Source organism: Vipera ursinii (assembly GCF_947247035.1).
Source record: "Vipera ursinii genome assembly, chromosome: 1".
NCBI classification, from domain to species: domain Eukaryota; kingdom Metazoa; phylum Chordata; class Lepidosauria; order Squamata; family Viperidae; genus Vipera; species Vipera ursinii.
In genome coordinates, this window is record NC_139512.1 from 342,025,683 (window position 1) to 342,045,823 (window position 20,141).

General features: G+C 43.5%; 1 protein-coding gene across 1 annotated transcript in view; it reads right to left on the reverse strand.

Annotated features, from left to right (window-relative positions):
• Positions 1-20,141, reverse strand: part of MYL10 (myosin light chain 10) — a 50,300-nt gene that overhangs the window by 2,125 nt on the left and 28,034 nt on the right. Inside the window, exons 5-6 of the mRNA XM_083365414.1 lie at positions 6,376-6,454; positions 1,070-1,118 (exon numbers count right to left, since the gene is read on the reverse strand). Of these exons, the coding sequence (XP_083221540.1) occupies positions 1,070-1,118; positions 6,376-6,454 (128 nt within the window). The remainder of the gene's footprint in view (positions 1-1,069; positions 1,119-6,375; positions 6,455-20,141) is intronic.

Sequence of the window (20,141 nt, forward strand, 5' to 3'; positions counted from 1 at the left end):
TAGGACCATACATGAGAGATGGATTTTGATCCTTTCCTTTCCTTTCCTTTCCTTTCCTTTCCTTTCCTTTCCTTTCCTTTCCTTTCCTTTCCTTTCCTTTCCTTTCCTTTCCTTTCCTTTCCTTTCCCTTTCCTTTCCTTTCCTTCCCTTCCCTTCCTTCCCCTCCCCTCCCCTCCCCTCCCCTCTCCTTTCCTCCTTATGCCATCCGTCTTGTAAATTCGCATGATTCCTTTTCCCCTGCCATGTATATGTATACATTCCAACTAGACTGTGATGTTCGTGTGTCATATATATATGGGTATATGCATAATGGTATTTTTTTGAGACCTGAATGCAATGAAATTTCATTTTAATGTATGCTGACTGGTGTACATTTAAAGTGGCAATAAATATTCTATTCTATTCTATTCTATTCTATTCTATTCTATTCTATTCTATTCTATTCTATTCTATTCTATTCTATTCTATTCTATTCTCTAGAGGGGTGGAGGGAATAACAGCCTTTGAGAGACTGTTTATATAATCCAGACATGTCAAACACAAGGCCCGGGGGCCAGATCCGGCCCGCGAAGTGGTTTCATGCGGCCCGCGAAGCCATCCTGGAAACAGTGAGGGAACAGCCCCCACTGCCTTGGCCCTGGCCCAGAGACTCTCCTTCTGCCCAGAGACCCTCAGATCTATCCCACTCCTGCCCAGGCCCCCATAGGCACCCTTGATGCCAACGATATAGAGCTGGCCATGCCCACCCAGTAGGCCATACGCACTCTAGCCACACCCACCCAGTAGGCCACGCCCACCCTGGCCATACCCACCTGGCCCCCTGAGGGCAACTGCAATGCTGATGCGGCCCTCAGTGAAATTGAGTTTGACACCCCTGATATAATCAGAAGCAGCTCTTCCCATGTATTCTGGAATTACTAAATTCTCGTGAAAAATTGTGATACTTTACATCACGTTTTGACCATAAAATCCTTCCCAGCAATTCCTGCCATGAAAATTATTCTTGCCAAATAAAAAGAAAAAAAAAATTGTTGGGTGCATACAGTTTGCATGATAAAGTAAACCTTACCTCTTCCTCAGTGAACCGGTCTGCCTGCGTCATGAGCACTTCTTTCATACTGTATCAAATAAAATACATAAAGTAAATAAAGTGAAGGAAAAGAAAAGAAAAGAAAAATAGCAAAAGTTACTGGCCAAGTTGCTTTATCAATGCAATGTTGTCTCTGATACTAAAAGGAAATTGGTAGCTGTAAATAGTACAGAATGGGATCACCTGATCCCAGGACACTGCAGCCATCATAAATATGAGTCAGCTACCAGCTGAATTTTGATCACACGAGGATGCTGCAACAGTTGTGTAAAAAATGGTCATAAGTCACTCTTTTCAGTACCGTTGTAACTTTGAATGGTCACTAAACAAACTGTTCTAAGTCGAGAACTACCTGTACCTATGCAGTGTGATCACTGAATGGTGCAAAAAGGAATTATTCTCACTATATTCCATGTACCATATGCTATAAGGTATCCCTCACTCCCTCTCTTCCAAACTGAATGGGGCAGGATAGTGATGGCTGGGAAGTTGAAGACCACACACCTTAACATTCCCAAGGCTGAAAAACATTGAACTTGAATGATATCTAGTCTGTTGCTTCCTCATGGCCCCACTCTCCGCCCTTTCCCTTCTTCACATCTCTGTACTCAAATAAATATACCAGTCAAGTGACTACGTGTTATGTATGTGTACACTTTGAGAGCAAGCAACTAAATTTCATTTTTAATGTGTGCCATTGTGCCCACAGTAAAAAATGACAATAAAGGTTATCTATCTATAGGGAAGTGTATTGAGTCTATTAAATTCTCATGCTCCATAGTCAGTTTGTTAATCTTTAAGGTGCCACCAGATTTTTTGACATTTTTATTTCAATTTCCTTTTCAGAAAGTTTGTGCCTCTTTTAGCTGCAAGCAAGTAGTATTTCTGAAGAAAAAAAAAACTTCTGAGGAAAGAGGTAGGTGGGGTGGGAAGGGGCAAGGCAAGGATGAATAAATGCAGCTCAGATATAATCCTAAGCATTTCACATCTTGGCATATAAAGAGGCCTGGGGGGGAAAATCCCTGTACATTTTCCATTATTTATTTTATAGAGAAACAAAGATGCAGATTTTCCAAACAGAGAACTTTCTGCAGTTATTTTTTTTCCATATTATTTGTTTTCCCCAGGGGTATGAAAAGAAAAGATGTCCAGCAAGAAGAAGATCACAGATCTTCATAAGAATTTCATAAACAAGTGCCCGCCCAATGTCCTTGATGTCACACACCAGATGACAGGATCTGCAGTCCCAGCTTCATCCAGTTCCAGTATTAAAACAAGATTGGTAAACCCTACAGGGCTTCTTAAACAGAAATGGAAACAAGTGTGTTTTGTTAATTGGGATGCTGCTTCGAAAAGGACTTCATGGGGCCAATGACATGGTATTTCATGTCTGGATAGGTGCCCAGAAAGGCTTCAAAGTATTTAGGGCTCCATCAGATGCCTCCTGAATTCTTAAGGCCTAAATAGATGATAAATCAAATGGCCTACCATAGAAGCAAATCTGGACTGGAGCACAACATTCTGCCATTCTTCAGAAATAACCTCCATTCTTCATGTTCCAAAGGTGCTTTTTCAAAAGACAATTGACTTTGTTTTTCCTTGAAGATATTTTGCTTCTGATTATAAAATTAAAAACTTCTATTTGTATGCCAGCCAGTCATATATAAATTAGACAAATATTCTTTCCCATGGTATACTATGAATAATCCTCAAATTATGACCATACTGGAGCCTATTCATTATGGTTGTAAGTTATGAAGGTCATAAACTTATAATGGACGCTTCTTGGATGAGAAGTGAAATATCTTCGAGGAAAAACAAAGTCAATTGTCTTTTGAAAAAGCACCGTTGGGACATGAAGAATGGGAGGTTTATTTCTGAAGAATGGCAGAATGTTGTGCTCCAGTCCAGATTTGCTTCTATGTTAAGGCAATTTGATTTATCATCTATTTAGGCCTTAAGAATTCGGGAGGCATCTGATGAAACCCTCTCGTCTCCTCTCCTCTGTTCCTTATGCCATCTGTCTTGTAAATTGGCATGATTCCTTTCCCCACCCCACACCATCTATATGTGTACATTCCAACTAGACTGTGATGTTTGTGTCATATATGTGTGTGTATGTGGGTATACACATAATGGTGTTTTGTTTTGTTTTGTTTTGAGAGCTGAATGCAACAAAATTTCATTTTAATATATGTTGACTAATATTATTATTATTATTTATACAAATAATAAAAGCAAGGTAAAACTAATAGATGAACCGTTATGTACATAGGTAGAATCTTCTTCAAAAAGATTTTTTTTCCTAAATATTTTTTGAAAGCTCATTAATGAAATTGCCCTTATTATTGAGGAATGCTGCCATGAAGGAAAAGTAAACAAGGAAGTCAATTCCAGAAAAATCAACATGTCGAAATCAAAATATGTTTGCTTTCAAAATAGACCTCCCATCCTGACATATAGAAAATACTTAAAAAGTTCTTTCCGTTGTGTCACTCCTAACGTTTTCTTCTCTTTGTATGGTACATCCATGCTTGGCTCCCCTATTATTTTTTTTAACCATTGAAATCAGTACAGAGAAGGGTGCGGGGAAAACCCCACATTCTGAGATCACTCTTGGGCTTATAATTTAATTGATTCATTTTATTATCTGAGTGAAAAGTACAATTAATTAGATTTTTGGGGTTTTTTTGTTTGCTTTTTAAAAAAACATTTGTTTGATGGTTCCCCTGTTATGTATGAGCCCCAGGGCCCTTGCCCCATCCTAAAACAATGGGGTGACCTTAGGCAATTGCTAACCTTGTTTAACAAGACAGAAAACTCCCATAAAATAAATTGGCAGGAAATGTTGCAACTATTCTAGTTAAGGATAAAAAAACTGGTCCTAGGTAGGAAGAACAAGACTGAATTCCCAGTGCTAAAAATTACTACCCTCTGCATTGATTTCCTGTTAGACAGAAAACTGAGCATCCCTTTAGTTATACAGTAATTAGATAAGACAGGAAGCAAGATAAAGGAGAATTCCCCCCACCCCCCATAGTGCAGAGGGAAAAGCCCTAGAAATAGGCAGGTTGGTGGCTAAATTTTGAGCAGAGCTAATTTCCAACCAAGTCTGTCTGGATTCAGATTTGTGGGACTCTCCTTATGGCAACTGAAGCATTATTGTTGGAGAAAAGAAGAAAACAATAATTGCAGTTTTTTAGCTGCTGATGTTCAAGTATGCTTTGTGCCTGATTTTTGGGCTCATAAATATAGATGCCTGAGGAGGATGGTGCATGCATACAGTTAGACCTGGACTTACAACCACAGTTGAGCCCAAAATTTCTGTTGCTAAGTGAAACATTTATTAAGTGAGTTTTGCCCCATTTTATGACCTTTCTTGCCACCATTCTTAAGTCAATCACTGTAATTGTTAAGTTAGTAACACAGTTGTTAAGTGAATCTTCTTTCCCCACTGCTTATCAGAAGGTTGCAAAATGTGATCACATGACCTCTGGACCACTGGACCTCGTCATAAATATGAGTCAGTTGCCAAGCCTCTGAATTTTGATCGTGTGACCATGGCGATGTTGCAATGGTTGTAAGTGTGAAAAATGGTCATAAGTCACTTTTTCCAGTGCTGTGGTAACTTCGAACAGTCACTAAATGAACTGTTGTAAGTCGAGGACTACCTGTATATGCATGTATGTGTGGGTGTCTGGTGTGTACATACATATCATCTGTTTCAAATCTTCCAAATGAGTCATAGCTTCCCAAACAAGTAGTGAAAATATCTCCAGTGGAAAAAATGAAATGCTCCCAAAAGGAGGTTAATAAGACAAACATTCCTATTAAAAGCTCAAACATGGCCAGTTTGAGGGGGAGGGGAGTTATTTTGCTATTGCCATTTCTTGCTCTTTAAAAAAAATTAATATGGAAAAATGCTGTTAATTAATAGCAACTCTATCATGAACAGGACAAATTCTCCAAGAAATGAACGAGGAGCTCTAATAAATAAATAACAATTAGATCCCAACGTATAAATGGTGTTGAATGTCAAAATATAGTCATGGAATGGATTGGTAAGGATCAATGTTACCTTTAGGTCTAACAAGTAAAATGAAGTTCTCCTGTGGTGATGAATGAATAAAGTTGTTAGCAAATTTAACTAGGTTTACAGGGGGCTGGTTGCTGCTAGTGTGAAACAGAAGCCCTGGATTTATTTATCATATACTAATAACCCATTTGGGCATCATATTAATGTAGCTTTCCCCAACCTGATGCTTTCAAGATATTTTGGCATGATAAACCCAATTATTCTCCACTGGCATGTGGCTGGGAGTTATAGAAGCTGTGTTCCTAGTCCACCTATAGGAGAAGAACAGGCAGAGCCTGGGGGTGGAGCCAAGTGAGTAATCAGCCTAGAATCGTTACATTTCCACAAATGGTCTAAGTCCAACAGCTCTTGAATCCCACTGACTCTTAATCTAACACCAGTTCAGTGCTGATCATTAGTTGACTAGATTCTTGTGTATACGCATGAGCAGTAAATCATCTTAACTGGAACTTAATGTATGGTCCTGATTCATTGTGCCTAACACCACCTGGAGGATAGCATAGTGAGGAAGAAGTCCTTATTTATTAATTTTAAACATGCATTAAACTACCTATGAGCAGATTGTCTATAAATGTAGACTTTTATGGATAAGTGTGATGAAATACGGGGCTCATTTATACAGAATACAGTAGGTTAAAAAAGATAACAGTATTAATTTTTTGTTTGTGTTTTGTTCTTTTTTGTTATTAATTAAAAAGCAATAAAAATAAACATAAAATATGCATTAAGCCACCTAACTCTGAAGGCTCTGTGCAGTGCACAAATTCAAATCCTGCTACAAGATGGAACAAAATAATAAACAATAAATAACAGCAAACAATCACGGGGGAGAGGGGGGGATTTTCCTCTAGTTTTTAGTTAGCCGAATCACCTTTGCAAAGCCTGGTTCTGTAATAATCTGAATGCGCTGAGCATTGAATAAACTTTGAGTTCTCCTCTGCTTTAAGCTCTATATTTAGGTTTCACATTTTTTCTTCTTCTGATCTTAATCTCAATGCACTGAAAACTTTCAGTGGCCTCATAGAAATTGGACTAAAAACTGATTTGTTCTCTGTGGCGATAGTTTAATCTCTTGGAGATCTCAGTGAAACAAGGCATGATACTACAGACAAAATGCAGACAACAGAAACAACAATGGAAAGGGAAGGGATTTTTTGTAAAAAAAAAAGTAAAGTAAAATACTACTTACTAATCTGCTTTTATGTAGCCTTTTCCTTCTCGATCAAAAACTCTAAAAGCATTCAAAATGATTTCTTCTGGATCAGTGCCTAAAAAAAGGAACAATCGGATTCTTTATACTCTGAATGCTTTTTCCACACAGGCATTAACGGCAGACATATTGAACGTGCAATCTTTGATTATTATTTTTTACTATTTGATTCCTATATCTTTGAGGTCTGGCAACTGAAAGCATGAATAGAGTCCACTGAACAATGGCATCTAAGATAATTCAACCAGTTCTGCTAAGGGAAATGTTTGCGGGTATTCATTCTGCACTTTTCAATCTGTGTTATATATGTAAACAGTCCCGTAATAGATATGTATATATGTTAACAGTTCAAATAATAATACAGCAGCAAAGTGTATAAACTAAAAGCCTCCTGACAGAAAAACACGCGGGAACTTTGACAGCTGTCAAAGTTCCCCGCACAGCGCAGGCGCCACCACTGACAGCTCGCGGCTGTCAAACTCCGGACTACGGGGAAGCCTGAGCTGTCAAAGCATCCACCGCACAGCGCAGGCGCGACCACTGACAGCTCGCGGCTGTCAAAACACCAAGCCACGCGGAAGCCGGAGCTGTCAACGAAAGACGACGCGGATTGGTCCCTGCCTGACACGGCGCCAAAATAAACACCTCTGATTGGCCCTCGCTACCAGCTGCCGGCTATAAAAGCCAGACAAGTTATTCTATGTTTGCCTTGCTCTTAAATAAACCTGTTGTTACTAGCCTGTCGTCCCGAGTGGTCCTTCGGCTACTTCACTGGCGACGAAGGTGGGATCGCTCCGGAGCTGAAGTCACGGCCGAGGAAGGAAGTTCCCGGCAAGAGCTGTCACGGAAGTTTTAACTTCCATCGGAGCAACCCAGGACCGGACGACATGGCAAACTTCGGCCGTGTGAGGGAGTTTGATACCCGCCATCCCGAGAGATGGCAATCACACCTCGGCCAAGTCGAGGGATTCCTCCTCGTCAGTAAAATCACTGACGACCGAGCAAAAGCCGCCGCTCTGCTGTACATCAGCGGGCCCCCGGTGTACGATGCAGCCGTCGGGTTGTTCAGCCCAGTGCCCATCACTGAAGTCTCCTACGCGGACTTGGTGGACCAGCTGAGCAAATACTACATGCCGGCTCGATCAGAACTGTACTGGCGGGTGCAATTCGCACAAAAGAAACAACGGCAGGACGAGCCCGCCAACGAATTCATCGCCGGGGTCAGACACGCCGCAAGGAACTGCTGCTTCCCCGACCTGGAAGACCGCATCAGAGACCAGGTGGTGATCGGTCTGAGGGACGAGAAGCTACAGAAAAAACTGACGTCCAAACCCGACATGAACCTGGCCGAGCTGACCAGGGAGATCATGGCATACGAACACAGCCACAAGAAGAAGCCGACCAACACGACCCCAGAGACCCCCGCGACCGTCTACCAGGAAAGCGCAGCCTTCAGCGACAGTGGAGAGTCGGTAGATTTCACCGACGGAGAAGCCCTACAGCGCCGAATGGAGCACCGACAGCCGAGAAGGGGAAAAACGTCGGACCGCCGGGGGTCCAGGAACCCTCCACCGCCACCACCGCGTTACGAGCAACGAGCCGCCTGTGCCAGCTGCGGGGGCAATCATGCCCGAGGAAGTTGCCGCTTTAGGAACGCGAAATGCCACAATTGCGGGAAGACTGGCCACATCAAGCCGGTGTGCCGCAGCAAGGGCCGGGACAACATCAATGAGGTGGAGGCAAACCCCCCAGGTAGGCCAGCTGCCCAGGCCAGCAGAGAACCCCACCCAGGCCCCCTGGTAGAGACAGTGGACAGGGTAAACAGCATAAGCTCCAAGGTTAAGATCTGGGTCAGAATTCAGGGGGTGCCCTGCCACATGGAAGTAGATTCTGGGTCGGCAGTTTCCTTAATTTCGCTGACAACCTATCAGGAGATCTGTCAGAAAGGCCGAGGACAAATTCCCCTGAAACAAACTCAGGTACACCTAGCTGACTTCCAGAAAACCCCCATTCCGTTGGAAGGGAAAGCCAAGGTCGTAGTGCAGTACAAGGGGTTCAAGGGTCCCCTGGAGGTTTTAGTTACACCAGGGAACCGCACCAATTTGATAGGACTAAACTGGTTCAGTCCACTAGGCATCGCTTTAACTGGGGTTAACACCATCCTAACACCCAGCCTAGAAGCCGTTTGCGATAAGTTCGCCGACGTTTTCGATGGCACTTTAGGGAAATACACGGGTCCCCCCATCTCCTTACAGCTAAACCCTGCAATCCAACCAATTAAGATAAGAGCCAGGAGGGTACCTTTTGCCCTTAAAGAAAAAATCGAAAACGAACTTGATCGCCTCGTAGGACTAGGGGTGCTTGAGCCAACAGAAGGGGGAACCTGGGAGACCCCTATCGTCACCCCAATCAAACCTAATGGTGAAGTGAGACTGTGCGCTGATTATAAGGCGACAGTCAACCTAGCCCTCAGCCCCCATGCCTACCTGGTGCCAGCGGTAAGGGACGTATTTGCTTCCATCCGCTCTGGCGCCCTTTTCGCCAAGCTTGATCTCACACAGGCGTATTTGCAGCTGCCTGTCACTGAGGACACTGCGGAGGCCCAGACAATTGTCACCCACCGCGGTGCCTTTAAGGTAAAGAGGCTCCAATCTGGCATATCGGCGGCCCCGGGTATATTTCAGGGTATCATGGAGAAGACCCTGAAGGGAATACCCGGGGTCTGCCCCTATTTCGACGATGTTCTCATCGCCGGAGAAAACGAAGCGAACTTAGCTGACAGGCTGTCAGCTGTGCTGAGCCGGCTCAGAGAAGCCGGCCTCAAACTTAAGCGGGAAAAGTGCTCTATTGGAGTCACATCCACTGAATTCCTAGGGTACAAAATAGATAGCCAGGGCATTCACCCCACCTCAGAAAAACTGCAGGCTATTCAGACCGCACCCAGCCCTAGGAATAAACAAGAGCTTCAATCCTTTTTAGGATTGTTAAACTTTTACCATGCCTTCATCCCCCATAAAGCCACTATTGCGGAGCCTCTGCATAGACTCCTAGACAAGGGTACAACTTGGTCCTGGACCAAAGAACATGAGAGTAGCTTCCAATCGTTAAAAAAGATTATCTGTCACAGTTCAACTATCACCCTTTTCAGGGAGGACACCCCAATATGCATCACTTGCGATGCCTCTCCCTATGGAATCGGGGCTGTCTTAAGTCACATATTCAAGGACGGCACACAAAGACCCATAGCCTTCTATTCACGCACTCTAACCAAAGCTGAAAGAAACTATGCACAAATTGACAGGGAAGCCCTAGCAATAGTAGCAGGGGTCAAAAAATTTCATGATTACCTATATGGAAGACCATTTACTATAATTACAGATCACAAACCCCTGCTAGGCATATTCACGTGGAACAAAACTACTCCACAAATTCTCTCCCCGAGAATGCTAAGATGGTCAACCTTCTTAGCAGCCTATTCCTATCAACTAATACATAAACCAGGTAAAGAATTGGGACATGCTGACTGCCTCAGTAGACTACCCATACAAACCAGGGACTCAGACCCAGCCCCAGCGAGCCAGATTTTAGCAATCTCCCAACTTCCAGAATGCCCCCTGACTGCAAACATTATAGCTAATAATTCAGCTAAAGATAAAATACTTGCCAGAATCCTCAAATGGGCCACAACAGGATGGCCAGCTCAAAATCCACAACCTCAATTCCAACCTTACTATAACAGGAAAAATGAGATCTCAACACATAGAGGATGCCTACTGTGGGGAAATAGGGTCATCATACCCGAGAAAAACATTGACCAAACATTACAAATATTACACGAAGGTCACCCTGGAATTGTAAAAATGAAGGCGATGGCTAGAAGTTATGTGTGGTGGCCAGGCATAGATAAACAAATAGAAAAGTATGTGGGTGGGTGTTATACCTGTCAAGAGACCAGGAATGAACCACCCCAGGCACCAATCCATAAATGGGAGACTACAAGGAACCCTTGGTCACGTATACATATAGATTTTGCTGGACCCATCCAGGGCCAAAGTTTCTTAATTGTAGTAGACAGCCACTCAAAATGGCTGGAAGTCACACCCCTTAGAAAAACAACGTCCCAAGCCACTATTCAAGCTTTACGAAAAATATTCGCTACGCACGGCCTACCTGATACCATAGTTTCTGACAACGGACCTCAATTCACCTCTCGTGAATTTCAGATCTTCGCTATGAAGAATTGTATTAGGCTGGTCACGTCGGCGCCATTCCACCCATCGTCAAACGGAATGGCTGAAATTATGGTACGATCCACAAAAGAAGCGTTAAAAAAATTCGTTAAAGGGAACTGGCAGAGGCGCCTCAGCCAGTTCCTCTTAGCACAACACACAACTCCATGCGCTACAACCGGCAAATCACCGGCGGAATTGAGATGGGGGAGAAGGCTAATAACACGTCTGGACAGATTACACCCCGATACATATCCAGAAGAAAAACAGCACCCCCACCCCGCCCGCACACTCAATCCAGGTCAATTGATTTGGGCACGATCATACACAGATAAAAACAAGTGGGTCCAAGGGACAGTAATAAAACAAACAGGGCCCATCTCATACCTTATAGCTACGCAAACACAGGGCATCATACGCCGCCATATTGATCAGCTCAGACCCAGACAACCACCACACAATTCTGAGCAACCAACCAATCCCGACATACAACCCCCACCGGAAATACTGCCTATGCCAAACCAGGAAGAAGAACACCAAAACGAGGATCCAGAACCAGACCACCCTCCACCCCTTCGCCGCTCAACCAGGAATCGAAGACCACCCACCTACCTAAAAGACTATCAGTGGGCAGGTTCAAACATCCAAGAGGAAAGAAACGCACCAGGGGAGGGGTAAGGGGTGTGTTATATATGTAAACAGTCCCGTAATAGATATGTATATATGTTAACAGTTCAAATAATAATACAGCAGCAAAGTGTATAAACTAAAAGCCTCCTGACAGAAAAACACGCGGGAACTTTGACAGCTGTCAAAGTTCCCCGCACAGCGCAGGCGCCACCACTGACAGCTCGCGGCTGTCAAACTCCGGACTACGGGGAAGCCTGAGCTGTCAAAGCATCCACCGCACAGCGCAGGCGCGACCACTGACAGCTCGCGGCTGTCAAAACACCAAGCCACGCGGAAGCCGGAGCTGTCAACGAAAGACGACGCGGATTGGTCCCTGCCTGACACGGCGCCAAAATAAACACCTCTGATTGGCCCTCGCTACCAGCTGCCGGCTATAAAAGCCAGACAAGTTATTCTATGTTTGCCTTGCTCTTAAATAAACCTGTTGTTACTAGCCTGTCGTCCCGAGTGGTCCTTCGGCTACTTCACAATCATTTGGGATATGTCAAAAAGGGAAGCAATTCCAATTTTCTGCAGCAGTGTTACTACTGCTCAGACATGAGACTGCACAATCTGCCACTCTTGTATGTTGAGTTAGTTTTGAAAGCATCTTCTTCAGTGGTGGGATTCAGCTGGTTCGCATCAGTTCAGCAGAACCGGTAGCTAATTTTTTTGTTACCCTGGCTCAGAATGGACTTCCGGAAGCGGCATCCACACAGAGAACCGGTTGTTCACATATTTGAATACCACCACTGATCTTCTCAGCATTCGCCAGCAATTGAACCAAGCCCTCCCCCTTTTCCCCCCCTCAATTTTCATAGTCACCCATGAACATCAGAATGTCCAGTTTACCCAGAGGAAGAATCAGCCCTGTTGCATAATGTCAACAACTAACTAGGGAACCAAAATTCCAAGCTATTGTTCCACTTCTACAAATGTCTTAGAAATAGATGCTACCAGCCTTTTTGGAAATGATGCACGCAAGCAGCATTTGACAGATAATATTCCATCCCTTGGATGAGCTGAGAAAAGGGCAGATAGGTGAATAAAAAAATAAAACTACCTGATGGTAACTTTTTTTTTAATCTCCGGAAAGTGTTCGAGACCAGGAGGGAAAGATGGTGTAGACTAGATAAATGTTAAAGTTGATTTAACTGAAATGAATTAAATATAGTTCCCATTATTATTCCATATGTATTTAATGATTATCTTTTTCATTTTTTTCAGAATAAAAATTTGTGAAAGCAGAACAGACTAACCTTTGGAAGAGTGATAATAGCTGCAAAATAACAGCTGCAAAATAACTCTGTGTGTTCACAGGACAGAGGGCCTAGTTCCAGAAACTGGTTGCCAACATCAGTACCCGCTGGATTAATGCCTTGAGAAAATATAACAGACTGTTTCCTCTGATAGTCTTCTTTTAATCTCTATAGCACATTCCTTGGAAAGAAATACACACAAATACATGTGTGTGATGATCCTGGTTCTTGGCTTTGAGGTAAAAAGGTCACTTATGCCTTTACAGCTGCAGAAAAATGACAAGTTACCCTATCTGGCAGCAAAAATCTGAGTAACTATTAGGGGACAGCAAAGAGAACATAAAATCAACTTTGTTCTGCCCCTGGAAGGCTGCCTGAGTTTTGCAACTAATATATGAGAGCCATAATTATTTAAATAACTACCCAACCAACGGGACCTAAATCTGAAACACCGTCAAATCAGTGGTTAACAAATGCTTCCCATTGATAGTCCTGGTGATTGAAAAGTTGTTAGGTGCTTTAGAGGATAAGTATATTTATGATAAGTAAACATGCAGAGTCCTATAATATGATCCATGATTCCTCAGAATTCCATATTACATACATTAATTTAGAGACGTATAAGTTCCACATAAGTGAACATAATTGCACGTGAGCTCCACAAAATTGGAAAAACTGAGAATAAGTTGCACAAATACCTTGTGCAAGGTGAGGGAGATAAGCAATTTTGTGACCCCTGCCACATGCCTCATTTGAAATAGAATGGCATGGCTTGTTGCACAGTCGGCTAGATGCTTCAACTGGATTTTGCATTTTTATCCACCTATTGAGTTTTTCCCAAGGACCTGCGATAAGTAGATGTTGTTTGGTGGTGCTTGAAGGTAGAGTCGCAGGATGTCAGCTGTTCCAAGTAAAGCTGCCTTTTGCAATTGACTGATGGTGACTTTGTCAATGCTGGTGGTGTTCAAATGGTGCTCCAGAGGTTGTGGGATTGCACCCAAGGTGCCTATTACTATTGGGATTGTATTTATTTTCTTTTGTCACAGTCATTCTACTACTATTTTTGTTGTTCTATGGCATTATTATTTTTATTCCCCTCTAAAATAATTATAAACTAATTAATACCAACAATGAAGATCAAAGTAGTTAAAGGTAACAGGAGTTGTAGCACTTTATATGAGATAAAAATATATAGCCTGATTAATATATTAAATACATGCTGGTTTCATTTTTTAAAATATTCATTGTGCTTCATACTATAATCTTATCCTTCTGCCTATGGAGTTCATCCAGAAATGGAGTTTACCAATATTTATAAATAAATGCATACAATCTGATAACTTGAATCTGAAAAGAATAGATGATGCAGGATTTATAGAATATAGTTTGAAAATCTGGGGAGCTGCTACTAAACAATACAAAATACAGTTCTATCAGAACCATGAAAAACACTAACTTAATGGGGAAGTCCCTTACATATTCATGGAATGTAGAAATTTGCCAAGGTTGGGCACCCTGGTGTAGAATCTCTGATACCCCACAGATTGCTAAATATATATAACTCAAGATAAAGTCAGTTTGGTTTATTTCCTGCTTTGTGGGCAGATTTCTCCCCTGGCAAAATTGTGTCTAGATTTTTAATGACCCATCTAGACATTGCTGGTTTGTTCAGCAGAGAGGATTATACACACACACACACACACACACACACACACACACACACACAAACATTTTGAATTTGAGAAATTTTGAATTTGATGTTAAAAACTAAGCAAAAATCACATTCCTGGCTGCTTTATACATTTGCAGAAATAGGGGAGTTATTATAGGGAATAGAAAAAAGTAGCAGGATTTTATCTTGCTGGGGATTAGACTGCCAAATACTCTCTCAATAAGATTGGTAAATTCTTTGACATCCCTGCCTTCTGTTGTTATTGAAACACAGGCCAAATTGCTGATAATCTGTAATCAGCCTATTACATTTTATCTGTCTGAAATAACCATACTAAAAGTCATATTTTTGTTTTAAATCATTCAATGACTAGCTCAGTGACTAGAATATAAGAATTGGGGTAGGGGGTTTGCAGGCATAACCTTATTTTCATTTTTGAAATGCTGGGGATTACTTACTTACTTGTGGGTTTGCTTAATTAATTTATTGGCTGCCCAACTTAACTCAGGGTAACTCTGGGTGGCTTACAATCATAAAAAATAAAAATGATACAAAGATAAAAACTTAAATAAAATACTACACACAGCCAAATACAGCAGCCCAATTAAAAAGATGAGGAGGGCGGGAGCAGGATGGGGGGAGGAGGTGGGTCTATTGACCAATCACCTCCACTGTGATGCTCCACCATTGGACCCCAAGTCAACTGGCAGAGCCAGGTCTTTAGGCTCTTACAACAGGTTGTGAGAGTTGGGGTCAACCTCACTCCAGGGGGCAAGATATTCCAGAGGGCAGGTGCAATGGTAGAGAAGGCCCTTCTGCTGGAGACTGCCAGCTGGAATTCCCAGGCTGATGGGGCCTGTAACATGCCTTTCTCTGCCAGCACAAGTGGGGCAGGCCCATCCCTGAAGTAGCCTGGACCCATGCCATGAAGGGCTTTAAAGATGATTACCAACACCTTGAATTGTATCCAGAAGCAAACTGGCAGCCAACACAGCTCACAGAGCAGTGGTGTTCCAAGGGCCATTCTTGGGCCCCCAAGAACTTCTGGCATTGCTGCACTCTGCACCAGCTGTAACCTCCAAGTGTTCTTCAAAGGTAGCCCCATATAGAGTGCATTGTAAAAGTCCAGTTGTAAGATGACTAAGGCATCAATGACTGACTGCAGGGACTCCTGATCCAGGAAAGGCCACAACTGGTGCACAACCCAAAGTTGTGCAAAGGCTCCCCGTAGCCGTGACTGCCACCTGCTCTTTGAGCAAGAGTCGCGAGTCCAGGAGAACCCCCAAGTTGTAGACAGAACCCCCCCTGGGGCAAGGCCACCCCATCCAGGATTAAAGATGACAAAGTCATCTATATTTTATATATTTACATAAAATATATTTATTTATATTTATATTGAGTTATATGTATAAATCTGTATATGTATAAATTGGATCATAATAAGAACTCTGAAGATATAATATAAAATTAATACATTAAATATTGGCAGAATAAAACCAGCATAAGAAAGAACAATGCAACCAGGATGATCAGAACTTTAGGGAGAGAAATCATTGAAGTTGGGTAAAAAATGTTATTGCCTACTTGAAAATAAGGGAAAGTAAGTTCATTCCATCTATTTATGCCAACAAGATAAATACAACAGTTTGAACTGTTGCCTGCCCCTGATCAAAAGAAAATACTTGCTAGTCAAACCCTTACAAAGGATTTGTTGAACAAAATAAACCCATTCTTTTTCCAAAGTTCTCAAACTGGCCTGAAACTAGAGATTTTTAAAAGCAATTATGAAACAAAGAACGAAGCTGTGAAGGAAGCCACAATGGCAGGTTTGCAGTCCTTTTCCTTCAGAACCCAACACCATGGTATAACTTGGACAATTTCCCTATTCAAAAAAATTAGCTGTGCTAGAAATCAATTAAACCCATCAAAGGTTGGTCAAAGCAGGAGCGGAGGGGTGGGGTGGGTTTCTGGGAATTTTGAACAGGCAGATACATATTCAGACGCCAGATGAGTAGTTAAAGAAAAACGAAAAAGCATTTTGTGTTAATGCCAACCACATGGGTCTCCTCTCTACAAAGGGCTGGAAGAAATGCAATTTGTATACCACACAGAGATGCTTCACTTCATCAAAGAAACCACTTTATGCACCAGCTAATCAATAGAGAATGCTTGCCACAAAGTTCCACTTCAAAGCAAAGAGTCCAGGAAGATGACAAAGTACACAATGCTTATTCTTGTCTTCTCTTGTCTCTCTCTCTTTTTCCATCAGAGAGGGTGGGAAAAGTCTCCAGTGCTGGAGACTTTTTAAAATCTTTCATGGATATAGGCTCGTTAGTGAAAGACACAACTGGGAGTTGATCTCAGCTGGATTGGCCAAAACTGTTTTGCTCTTGAGTGCAGAGCAAGTTGGGATCTTAGACCATCCACCACAACAGAAAGCTGTAGGACAGATTCTAGGCAGAGAAGAACAACCTGAAGTTCCTCGGCCTAATCACCCCCTCCAAGCTCAGATTTTGGTAATAGTGTCTGAGGATCTTTAGCAGCTTGCTTGGGAGAGAAAGAAGAAGAGATGCCAAAAAGAGAAAGAATTGCTGCCCCATATACTTTTAATCCTGTCTCCACTCATTTCTGCTTTCAGCTCCACGCACTACTGCCCTGCAGCAGCCAACAGTTTCCTTCTGAAGGCCACAGGTCCTTCACAGTGAAACAATCTCCCAGCTTAGAGGATGCAGGTTTTCATATGCCCATCTTTCCCCATCTGGCTAAAGCTGTTTCACCACTCCTGCAATCTAGTAACTGCTAATTCATAGAAATGCTGCAGTCATCATGTTGGTGGCTTGGACAAACGGTCCAGATGTCTCTTCATTCAACCAAAGACGCCAAGCTATAGGTCTGAAACATGTTGGAAGAAGTCATCTAGGTAAGGAAGACAGCCAAACTAGGCCACAGTAGCAGAAAGTCATAAAATCATAGGACTGGAAGGAACTTTGGAGATCCTCTCTGTTGTGTACTGGGTTCGTTGCACAGGAATGAAGACGAGGCAAGTGAGTTCAGCAATGATCATGGTTTATTGCTTGCAGGATCTGAACGAGAGAACAGGGCTGCAGATGCAGCAATTTATACCCTGGCCCCTAGGCGGCGGCCAATAGGTTTGAAGCAACCTATTGCCGCCTAGGGGCAACCGATGGCAGTGCTGGAGATGGGCTGTCTGAGATGCTGGGAGCTGTTAGCTAGCTTCCTGCTCAAGCAGCCTACCAGCCATTACCACGTGGTGTTAACACAGCAAGCCCAATACAATACACCCCTCCCCCCTTAGACCAAACAACATTATAGCAACAAGAGAAATAATTACACCAACACAATTTACAAAGACTTAACACTGGTGTGAATAGGTTCCACTTAGCAGCACAATAAAGTACTTACAACATTATAGCTCCATTGTCCAGTACAATCTTGTAGGTCAGCATTAAATACAAGGGTACATACAACAGTATAGTTTTATTATTTCAGAACAAAATTTTGCAGATAAGCAGGAGGTTTGCGTGGCCTTGTGGAATGCCTGGGGGACCCAGGCACATCCTGGCCTACCAGCTTGCCTGCCGGGCTGGGTAGACCAGTGTCTCTTAGTTCAAGTGATTCAGAGTGGCTCAGTGCTCTCTGGCTGGCCTTTCCAGGTTGGCCCACCCCAGAATCAGTTTGTTCAGCAGAGTTAGCACAGCGACTGTAGCCATCAGGTTGGCTTTCTCCATCAGGGGACCCATGTTGCACTTCCGGGCTCCCCTCCTCTACGGCCAACTCCTCATCGCTCGGGCTATGTGAGCCTTCAGAGTCTATGCATGGGCCGGCTTGGCTGCTGGTTTGTAGACCTTGGTAAGGACTTGTGACGAAGTCCTTGCTTTGTGGCTGTTATGGGAAATGTTTCCTAACCTGATCGATGTGGTGCTGGACAACTCACCCGCCCTCCAGCCCCACTTCGTAAGAGAGGAGGCCTGACATTTTAGTAATTTTTCCAGGCACCCACAAATTCCCATGCCCATAGTTCCTGGCCCACACCCCATCGCCCACTTGCAGCCCCCTCGGGGGTTTTGGGCACAAAGCTTCTGCTGCCACCCTATCTGGATGCAACCTGTCCAGTTTTGTGATCAGTCGCCTCCCCCAGCGCAGCTCTGCTGAGCTTTTCCCTGTAGCCATGCAGGGCGTGGAATGCTGGCAAAGTAAAAAATCTGCCAATCTGTGATGCAAGTCCCCAGTCACTATATGCTTCAGTGACTCTTTTGTGGTCCGGACCATGCATTCAGCTTGACCATTAGAAGAAGGGTGAAATGGGGCCGACGTTGTGTGCCTGATGAGGTTTGCTCTCAGGAATGCCTGAAATTCTGCTGCTGTAAATTGGGCTCCATTGTCAGATACTATGACGTCTGGCAACCCATGTGTGGCAAAGAGTTTCCAAAGCACCTGGATGGTCCTAGCAGTAGTCATGTTAGCGACTGGAATTACTTCAAGCCATTTAGAATGGCTGTCGACCACTATAAGGAAAAGCTGTCCCTGAAAGGGCCCAGCGAAGTCTATGTGAATTCTAGACCAGGGAGTGTGAGTCTCCTCCCACCTGTGAACTGGAGCGTGCGGCATTTGAGGCCTTGATTGTTGGCATGTGTAATATCCATGCACCTGGGCTTCAATGGCCTTGTCTAAACCTGGCCACCATAAGTAGCTTCTAGCTAAAGCTTTCATACGGACAATACCCAGATGACCTTCATGCAGTGATTGTAAGACCCTGTCTCTTAGTGAGGCGGGGACTATGACCCTGTTCCCCCATAAGATGAAACTCTTGTGAGCTGATAGCTCGTGTCTTCTAGTAAAATAACTCTGAAATTCAGGGCCTGGACTTTTATCCAGCCACCCTGTGTGCACCCAAGAAAGCACTCTACTTAGTGTCTTATCAGCTGCTGTTTCTGCAGCTATGTCCCCAGCGTGGAGGGGAAACTCTGGCAAGTCCTGAATGGACAAAATGCAGGCCGCTGGGGCTGGATCTGGTTCAATTTGTGGCAGTGGAAGCCTACTCAGGCTGTCTGCATGGCCCATTTCTTTGCCGGGTTTGTGAATCAGCTTAAACGTGTACACTGATTAAAAAATAGACCATCTCAGCATTCTAGGGGATAATATATGGGGTGTCTGTTTGTCTGCAGTGAATAACCCCAGTAGCAGTTTGTGGTCTGTGAAGACCATGAAGTCCCTGCCATATAAGTAGTTGTGGAATTTTTTAACTCCAGCTACCATGGCCAATGCCTCTTTGTCAATTTGAGCGTAGTTACGCTCAGCAGAGGACAGTGTCCTCAAATAAAATGCAATGGGAACTTGGGTTCCATCTTTCTCTAAGTGACTCAAGACTGCACCCACCCCGTATGGGGTGCGTCACATGCTAAGCAGACTGGTTTAGTGGAACTGACCGTCAGAAGTGCCTTCAGGTCCAGAAAAGTTTTTTCGTGAATGCTGGTCCACTACCAAGAAGCTTTTTTATCTAAGAGCCTGTGAAGCAGCTCTGCCACTGCAGCCTTGTTAGGAATGAATGCATGGTAGTAGTTGAGGAGGCCCAAGAATGCTTGCAGCTCTCCTTTTGTTTTAGGGCTAGGTGCCATCTGAATGGCCTTCACTTTGGACTCAGCTGGGTGGATGACATTAGCATCAATGTGAAACCCCAAAAATTCAGTTGAGGGAACCCCAATACTGCGTTTGCTCTTTTTTAGTTTGAGGCCTGCTTCACACAACCTCTGCAGGATGGCTCTGAGCCTCCTTGCTAGCACCTCTGTGGATTCTCTGGCAATAAGCACATCGTCAAAATAGGGGCAGACCCCTGGAACGCCTTTGAGTGTGCATTCCATGATCCCCTGAAAAATGCCCGGGGCTACACTGACACCA